Here is a 9,725-nt window from a genome sequence, read left to right on the forward strand (position 1 = left end):
AGTTGGTGTGATCCTGTTGGTGTGATCCTCTGGTGCTTGGCAGAAGGGCACGTGAGTGGGCAGACGCCTCCACAGCGCCCCCGCAGACCGCACTGCAGACGGGTCCTTTAAAGGCTGAAAAAAAGGAAAAACTGCACACTTCCGGTGTGAAAGATAAAAACAGACAGAAGAGCGTCCCAGCGGAGAGAAGAGCGCAGCGCTTCCACGCAGAGGACGTTTGTTCCAAAAGGTGCTCGTTTAACTCAAGTAGTCGCGGCTGCATCAGTGCGCGCGCGTCATGGTGAAGATCAGCTTCCAGACTGTCGCGGGACAGAAGGAGAAGGAGGCCGATGGCGACAAAACTGAAATACTTATCCCACATCCAATGGTGAGTAGCGCACATTATGCTCTGTCTTTTTAGTGTTAGATTTCCATCATTGACTTCAATGTCACTTACATAATAAGGTGCTGCGCCCTGCGCGGGTCTCAGGGGCCCATCCTGCACCTGCGCAGCTCCAGCAGCGGCTCCAGCAGCGGCTCCAGCAGCAGCGGGGGGTTTGACAGGCTCCATCGCCATTTGGCTCCAAACAAAAACATGTCAGTGCTGAGACCCTCTGCGCCAGTGCGCCACGCACTGCTCACGCAGGAGCAGGTCCTGTGCGTGTCTTAATTAGACTCTTATTCCTCATTATCACATGCATGTGCCACAGCGCGTGTGCCCGCATCACAGAGAACACAGCTTTGCTCAGCTGCAAAATGGCAGAGGTGTTGTATTGCACCGGGTCATTCTGCAGCTCTAAGAGCAGGAGCAGGAGCAGGAGCAGGGGCAGGGGCAGGGGCAGGAGCAGGAGCAGGAGCAGGAGCAGGAGCAGGAGCAGGAGCAGGAGCAGGAGCAGGAGCAGGGGCAGGGGCAGGGGCAGGGGCAGGAGCAGGAGCAGGAGCAGGAGCAGGAGCAGGAGCAGGAGCAGGAGCAGGAGCAGGAGCAGGAGCAGGGGCAGGGGCAGGATGACCTCAGATACAGATCGTTTGCACAGTGAGTTCGGTGCAAAGTTACAGGCGCAGATTGTCAGACTTGTGCAAGTCCAAATGTGCGTGAGAGACAGAGACAGAGACAGAGACAGAGACAGAGACAGAGACAGGCCGGTGCGTGTCGCGCGCTCAGCTGGTGCGCGAGCCTCGTGAGGGGCCAAGAACACAAAGAACCGAGTTTGACAGAAGCGTTGGCGCTTTCACAGTTGTCCTTATGCGCCCTCCAAATGTCACCGCGCTGTGCAGACACGAGCCTCCAGGACAAACACTCTGAGATCTATCACAGACCCTTATTATTCTGAACAGGCCTGCTTTCAATCTCTGTTTTTAACCCAGATGCCCTGTAACACACTCTTATAAAAGGTGATGAAGTGTCTTGCCCAGGGACAGATGCAGGATAGTTCCACTTTGTCCCTTTATTTCAAATATAACAATAATACATTCACTCATCCAAATTATTGCATGACTGAATGTTTGACTTAAAGGTGCACTGTCAGTCTCCATGGAGATGTCATGGATTTGTCTGGAATCGTCCACAGTGTAGCATTAAACGTATCTCCATGGAGACAAGCAACTGTTTGCCAAGTTACTGTTCATTTTTTAAATTTTATCTTATTTCATACCTGTCAATAAATATTAAGTCAAAGCAATACAATCTTTAAAAAGAACATCCACCTTTAAAAAGAACATCCACCTTTAAAAAGAACATCCACCTTTAAAAAGAACATCCACCTTTTAAAAAGAACATCCACCTTTAAAAAGAACATCCACCTTTTAAAAAGAACATCCACCTTTAAAAAGAACATCCACCTTTAAAAAGAACATCCACCTTTAAAAAGAACATCCACCTTTAAAAAGAACATCCACCTTTAAAAAGAACATCCACCTTTAAAAAGAACATCCACCTTTAAAAAGAACATCCACCTTTTAAAAAGAACATCCACCTTTAAAAAGAACATCCACCTTTTAAAAAGAACATCCACCTTTTAAAAAGAACATCCACCTTTAAAAAGAACATCCACCTTTAAAAAGAACATCCACCTTTAAAAAGAACATCCACCTTTAAAAAGAACATCCACTTTCTCATGGTCCAGTCAGAGTTCTATTTCCTCAATACTTTTAGTTGAATTTTAGTGTAAAATAAAAAAGGATGAAAACAACACGTTTGTTGCAAAGTTTATTATGTATTTATCCATCTTTCACTGACTATCATCCATCATATATATCTATCCTCCACCCGCTCCTCCACCCGCTCCTCCACCCCCTCCTCCCCCACCCCCTCCTCCCCCACCCGCTCCTCCACCCGCTCCTCCTCCACCCGCTCCTCCACCCCCTCCTCCCCCACCCGCTCCTCCACCCCCTCCTCCTCCACCCCCTCCTCCTCCACCCGCTCCTCCACCCGCTCCTCCGCTCCCTCCCTCCCCCACCCGCTCCTCCACCCGCTCCTCCACCCGCTCCTCCGCTCCCTCCCTCCCCCACCCGCTCCTCCTCCCGCTCCTCCACCCGCTCCTCCTCCACCCGCTCCTCCTCCCCCTCCTCCTCCACCCGCTCCTCCTCCCCCTCCTCCTCCACCCGCTCCTCCTCCACCCGCCCCTCCTCCTCCTCCTCCTCCTCCCGCGCCGGTGCCGAGTGTTTACTACAGAGCGCTCGGTGCCACTGCCAGCGCAGATGGGTTGTGAGACCGGAGGCGTACGGGAGGATTACTCATCGTCTCGGTGCAGTTTCACTTCCACCGTCTGACAGCTCGTCCTCTGTCCCGCGTGAGCGATCAATGAGCCGACAGCGGCTCACGAGTCTCATAGAGGAGAGTTAAAAACACTGCGGCGGTGAAGTGAGGAGGAGGTGAGAAGTGAGTGGAAGTAAGTAGGAAGCAAGTGGGCAAGAGTAACGCTCAAACTTCCTGTAAACATTTGTAGAGTTTTAGTTGTTCCTCAAATACTTTTTTATGTCGAGAAAAACCTGGAGCAGGACTGGACCATGTGATGAAAACATGTGTCACCTTTTCACATTATGTCCCTTTTCACATTGATAGTTATAGTAGAGTAGTTATAATAGGAATAGTAGTTATAGCAATAGTAGTAATAACACAATCAAAGACACTTCACATAACATAACAGTAATAAAAGCAGACTATTAAAAAACAAACAAACTAAACAACAGTTGTAGTGGAGGATTAGTAGTAGCAATAGTAATAATAATTGTAATAGTAGTAATAACAGTAATAGTAACAATAGTAATAACACAATCAAAGACTCTTCACAAAACATAACGGCAATAAAAGTAGACAATACAAAATACAAGACAAAACATTATCAACAATTAATGTAAAAAGATCAAAACGGTAAATAATTGTGAGCATTGAGTATAGTCAAATGAACCACATGCTTTTACTGACATGTGATTGTCTGCTGATCTTTCTATTATAAAGACCCACGCTGTTGACAATTAGAAAGAACTGAATTCAAATTAAAACACTATGAATTGCACAGTTCTAACACATGTTGTTTCTCGTTTGGACTTTCTCACTCGCCGTACCTCAAAACACCTGAAATACAGCGCTAACGTTTGTACACGCCGTGTTTTGTCCAGGAGGAGGAGGAGCTGGTTCTGCCGCTGCGGCCCAAAAAGTCTCCTCTGAACGGGCTGTGCTGCCTGACCTTTGGCCTGGTGGTTTTCATGGCCGGTCTGGTCCTGGCCTCCATCTACGTTTACCGCTACTACTTCATCCCTCACGTAAGATGGACCGTGATATGGCCACTGCAAAATCCCTTTCAGTTTCACAGATTTGTGCTGGAGGAATAAAAGCTTTGACACTATTCACTGCATCTGTCATTGAGAAACAAAATTGGAAACAGCAGGAAACCAGGAAATGACTCAAGAATATGTTGTTTTGCTGAAATACTGTAAATTGCTCTGTGATGATAGTAAGAGGGAACTTGATATTATTGTTCTATATTCTTGGTTAAAGCAGAACTAAGTAACATTTTCACTTTATTGAAAGTCTTTGTAAGTTCCTGTAATGGTTAAATGTATTTTTGGGGAGTTTGCAGTGCCTGTCGTCGCCCCCTGCTGTCTATGGGCGGAAAACCAGCCTGACATCGACCCGAAGACAACTCTCCTGAGAAACCCTGGCTCTTTTTCATTATTTGGCAACGTTAAATGCTCTGACAGTGTATTTTTACAAGGGACCTGCAAGTGGAGCTCTATCGTGGAGTTACTTAGTTCTGCTTTAAAGTTAAAACACGCAGTTTTCAGATCACATTTTGTCTATAATCCTGAATAAGCATATTTTAAAGTGTCATACAATCTTGAGGTCTTTAAAATGTAACAAGAATAGAGCCAAAATGAAGCCTTCAAACATGTATATGCCTGCGCTCATGGTTGTTTACGCACAGTCCGGGGTTTTCCCTTCCGTCTTATCAGATCCCGGAGGAGAACCTGTTCCACTGCCGGGTGCTGTACGAGGACTCGGTCTACGCCCCTCTGCGCGGGCGTCAGGAGCTGGAGGAAAACGTCGGGATCTACCTGGGCGACAACTACGAGAAGATCTCTGTCCCCGTCCCGCATTTCGGGGGAAGCGACCCGGCCGACATCATCCACGACTTCCACAGGGTAAAAAACTCTTTTGAGCCACAGTGATGAGGTTTATATGTAGAAACGAGTCCAAAACAGAACCGATATAACAATACATTTTCTTTTCTTTTTTTTCTTCTTTTTTGGGGGGTGTGAAGCGGCACAATCGCAGTAGCTTTATGTAATATTTCTTTTTTTTGTCTTCTTTTTAAAAACATTTTATTTTTTTTAATTAATACAACAATGAATTTTCATTTTTTCTTCTTTTTTCAATAAGAAAAGTGGAATTCTATAAAATCAGAAATTATAGAACACGATAAAAAACAAACACTTTGAGCTAAAACAGATATACATTTTAAAAACACTAAGGTGGATAAAAGCTTTATGTAATATTTCTTTCTATTTTTTCTATTTTTCTATTTTTTTTATTTTTTTAAACTGATACAATTAATTTTTCTTTTTTCTTCTTTTTCTTGTTCTGTTCCTCAGATATCACAGTGAAGCAGTAGTATAGTTTTATCAATATTTTGGCATACATCGTTTCTTGCATGCAACCGCTTTCAATATTATTTTTATGCTGCTTCTAAAAACCTTACTGCCCCCCTGAAAAATCATAAATATTCATACAATTAATTGGTTCTTACAGTAAAACATAATGTGTCAATTTGATTATTCTTACAAACAAATTGTAGCTTAAGTTTTTCATCATCAAATCTTTGTCATGACAGAGCGAGTAAGCGGGGAAAGATTACGCACGTTCAACAATTTCTTCATTTTCACACATTTGCAAATTCTGCTCTGTTCATCCGATCAAACGAATGCTAAGGCTAACAGAAATGCTAACAAAACGAATGTGTCGTCTCCAGGGACTGACCGCCTACCATGACATCGCGTTGGACAAGTGCTACGTCATCGACCTCAACACCACCATCGTGATGCCTCCTCGAAACCTCTGGGAACTTCTCATCAACGTCAAAGTCATTATTCTTCTTTTTGAAACTAGCCACGCCTCTAAATGTGGGCAGCCGGTGTGAAATCCTCTGTCCTCTCCTGCAGAAGGGGACGTACCTGCCTCAGACCTACATCATCCACGAGGAGATGGTGGTGACGGGGAAAGTGCACAACATGCGTCAGCTGGGCCCCTTCATCTATCGACTGTGCAACGGAAAAGAGACGTACCGCCTGAGCCGCCGCGTCACCCACAGACGTGAGGAAACCAGATCAGATCAGATAAATGTCACGCCGTACATAGCCTTACATGCTCCTGCAGTATAAAGTGTTAAGGTGATGTGGCAAAATAATGATCATGAGGATACTTCATTATTTAATTTTTCAAAAACACAAGAAAAAATAGCTTTCAGTATGAATTTCCTGATCATTTGTGCCATTTAAGACAAAATATAAACCAGTTTCTTCCTCCAGAGTTTGAAACCAAACCACATGCTCTCACAGAGGACTTCTCTACTCAATCTTATTCTAAGAGGTCTTGAAAAATAAGGCCTTAGTTGCCATGAAACATGAGTCTGCTAAACAGGGGCAACAAAAGCATTTGGATTCAGCTGAACAGTCCAGTCGAGGCAAGTTTAAACATTTGTACAGTAATGAATAACCCAGGAAACTGTAACTGATCGTGGCTTGAACCGGTAACTCTTTGTAAAGTGGGTGTGTCGTGGGACTCACACTTCACGTCCAAGACAAACTGTGACAAGTTTAAACAAAAAACAATCTCCACAAAACGTGGATCTGAGTAATTTACCACTGCTAAATCTGAAAATAATCTTATTTAACATGTTTAAGACGTTCAGATAATGTTCTTCAGCCCATGGATTAGTCTGATCCAAAGTGTTGACACAACAGGAACGCTCTGATGCTGTGGCAATAATCCACCTGCAGCTGTCACCATATGATACCAATGCAAAATCCTTTATTTTCAACAATTTTAATGCCACAATGACAATTAAAAATGCTCTTTTTGGTTCAATGTTAATAAATAAAAGTACTTTAAAACACTGTGGTCTTAAACTAGTTCTGATAAAGCTCAAGATCACACTTTAAAACGCTCCTTAAAAGGTCAAATTCATTCTTTTCTTCAGAATCAGAATTAGAATAGGTTTATTGCCCTGGTCAATGAACAAAATTCACAAACATAGGAACTTGTCTTGGTGATTCTTGATAATGTGATTTCTTTTGTCCTGATACTTGTTCAAATGAGTTTATAGTATCGATATTGGTTTAATCATCTGATTTTGATACCTTTGTCGACCCTCGTCACTACGTCGAGACTGATTTCAGACCGGGCACTCCCGCTCGGCCTGAAAGTCTCCCGCTCGGCCAGGACGTCTCCCGCTCGGCCTGAACGTCTCCCGCTCGGCCCGGACGTCTCCCGCTCGGCCTGAACCTCTCCCGCTCGGCCCGGACTTCTCCCGCTCGGCCCGAACGACTCACGCTTGTTTGTGTTTTCAGGCCTGAACAAGCGCGACGCCAAAGACTGCCACCACATCCGCCATTTCGAGAACACGTTCGTGGTGGAGACCGTCATCTGCGAAGAACCGTAGAGACGCCGCTCCCCAACCGCCACCAGTCACTTCCCGAGCCACTGTAGCACCCCCTAGTGGAACGCGTCTGAGTTGCACTTTACTCGTCATCTTAAGCGATATAACCTTTTAACCGTTTCGTAATGATTATTTCCACTGATAATATTTCACATGTAACGCAATACTTGACATACGGTTCTGTCACGGGGTTTTCTTTCCATGTAGCAAAGTCTAGAGGCAAATAATGCTCTTCGATGCGACGACGTCTCCAGAGGGATTTCGTGAACGGTTTCTCGCGTTGGCGTCGCTCAGGTGACCGTGTTGTTTTGTACGTTTTATTTCTCTTGAGACTTCTCGCCGTTTCTCATCGCTACCGCTCAGCTCTCTGCAAGGCACGCCGCTCTGCTCGACAAGGCAAACATGCGCGTTTTATGCATATTATTGTACGGTATCAGGCAGCGGTTGTCAAACTGTTTAGCGCGCCGAATGTGACGTCTGGGCAGAAGTAGCTAGAAATCTTGATTATCTCTGTGTCCGTGCAGGGCTTTGTAATGGACTTAAACTGATTTTAGCTGAGCCCGTTGGAAATCCAAATGAACAAATCCAGATTAAACCAGATTTAAATCACCAACTTAAATCAAGACGGTGATTTCAAAACCAGAGCTGGGTGAAACGGATTAGTATTTAAAACGTGTACTTCTGCGCTAAGAGGTCATTTTGTGTCCTCGTGAACTACTTCTGCTTAACACTAACCGGTCAATATTTGAAAATTACCAGCCGTTTATCACTGTATTTAAAATAAAATCAAATGAATACAGAAGAAAATGCGTCAAAATGAAAAAGCCAAAGGACGAAGTCAGTGAACAGAGGGTTAAATCAGACCTCTCAGATTTAAATGGTAAAAACATATTGAACTTTCAAATTTGTACCAAACGAACGCGCCACGAGCAGTTCACGCCCCACAGTTTGAGAACCGCAGCTGTCATACTTTTTAAATCGACATTTTGCTTGGCTTGCTTTATGCTTTATGCTTTTGCTTGGCTTTTCCGCTCTTCTCTTTTTATACGATTTCTATTAAGTTGAACCGGGTTAAGTCGAAGTTATTGAGCACATTTTGTACATTTAAACATTGAAAATAAATAACTGTAAGTCTAATTTAGCTCTTGATTTTAGACGCATACTTGTAAATGATAATGCACTGGTGACTGAGTTCAAAGCCCTCATTTCTTGCATGGTGTTTGTCCATAAGAGGAAGCAGCTCTTTCAGGCTGGTTTGTAAAAAGAAGCTTAAGCCTTAGTCCCGAGTCCGGACTAAAGTCAATACTTCTGAACGGGCTAGTTAATATTGTACCACCTTAGTTACAATTCTACTCTGACCTGTATATTTTGTCTGCCATTGGAAGTTGTCTGTGAATAAAGTAGTAATAAAGATTGTGTCTTTGAGAGTCTTTAGTGCCAGTCCCGACGGTAAATACATGCATGTAAATACATGTAAATACATGTAAATACATACATGTAAATACATGCATGTAAATACATGCAAATACATACATGTAAATACATGCATGTAAATACATGTAAATACATGTAAATACATTCATGTAAATACATTCATGTAAATACATACATGTAAATACATGTCAATACATGTAAATACATGTAAATACATGTAAATACATACATGTAAATACATTCATGTAAATACATTCATGTAAATACATACATGTAAATACATACATGTAAATACATGCATGTAAATACATGTAACATACGCACCTGTGACGTCACCACAGCGCGACAGCCGAGTGCCTCGTTGAGAGAAAGCAGAATTTGGTTCGTATATTGTGAATCTTTCTTTAAAATGAGCTTTTAGTACAAAAATAATCTTTGATATCGTTAGACAATGCTTTAAACTGCATCATATTTTAAGATTATTCTCCTCTAATTTTGTAGAGAACAAGGATCGATGTAGATCGACTACTAGCCCTGTGAAGCATGTTACTACTGACGTAAGGGTAGTTTGAAACAGCGTGACGGCGTGAGTTGCAATATTGATTGATTGTCATGTTTATTAATGTTTAATATTGTGTTTTTGGTTGTTGACCAAGTTTGTATTTGTGGTTAATGCAGAGGGGAGACAGTACTGCTCGTGGTCCTTCTGTGCTGAGTGTGGTCCGAGCAGTCTGTTTGCTTTTTTTCAAGTGAGTTAAGGTTCATTGTCATACTGTGGGATTCTAATGTAATTTTATTTTCATTGTATGCACAGTCGAATAGACGAGACGCCTGTTAACCAGCCATACAGACGGATCCCACCAAATCAGTACAAAGAGGTGAGGGATCACATTTCAGAACTGTTAAGAAAGGGTGTTATCAAAGAAAGTTCAAGCTCATATGCGTCACCAATAGTCTTGGTCCGTAAGCCCGATGGTAGTCTGAGACTATGCGTAGACTACAGGAAGTTGAACTTAAAGACTAGGCGTGATGCATTTCCGCTACCACGTATTGATGAAAGTCTAGATGCTTTAAGTGGTGCAGAATTCTTCTCAAGCATTGACCTTGCCAGCGGGTACCATCAAGTTGCAGTCCATGAAAAAGACAGGCACAAAACGG

General features: G+C 43.2%; 1 protein-coding gene across 1 annotated transcript; it reads left to right on the forward strand.

The window, feature by feature from the left end:
• Positions 1-99: 99 nt before the first annotated feature.
• Positions 100-8,546, forward strand: itm2ca (integral membrane protein 2Ca). The gene is made up of 6 exons (XM_072461978.1): positions 100-367; positions 3,598-3,741; positions 4,432-4,620; positions 5,448-5,558; positions 5,638-5,788; positions 7,045-8,546. The coding sequence occupies exons 1-6, from the start codon at positions 278-280 to the stop codon at positions 7,134-7,136; spliced, it is 777 nt and encodes a 258-aa protein (XP_072318079.1). The 5' UTR covers positions 100-277; the 3' UTR covers positions 7,137-8,546.
• Positions 8,547-9,725: the final 1,179 nt, after the last annotated feature.

The sequence above is a fragment of the Eucyclogobius newberryi genome, unplaced genomic scaffold, assembly GCF_026437365.1.
Source record: "Eucyclogobius newberryi isolate DKJ021-1_F unplaced genomic scaffold, fEucNew1.0.hap1 SCAF_10, whole genome shotgun sequence".
Lineage (NCBI taxonomy): Eukaryota > Metazoa > Chordata > Actinopteri > Gobiiformes > Gobiidae > Eucyclogobius > Eucyclogobius newberryi.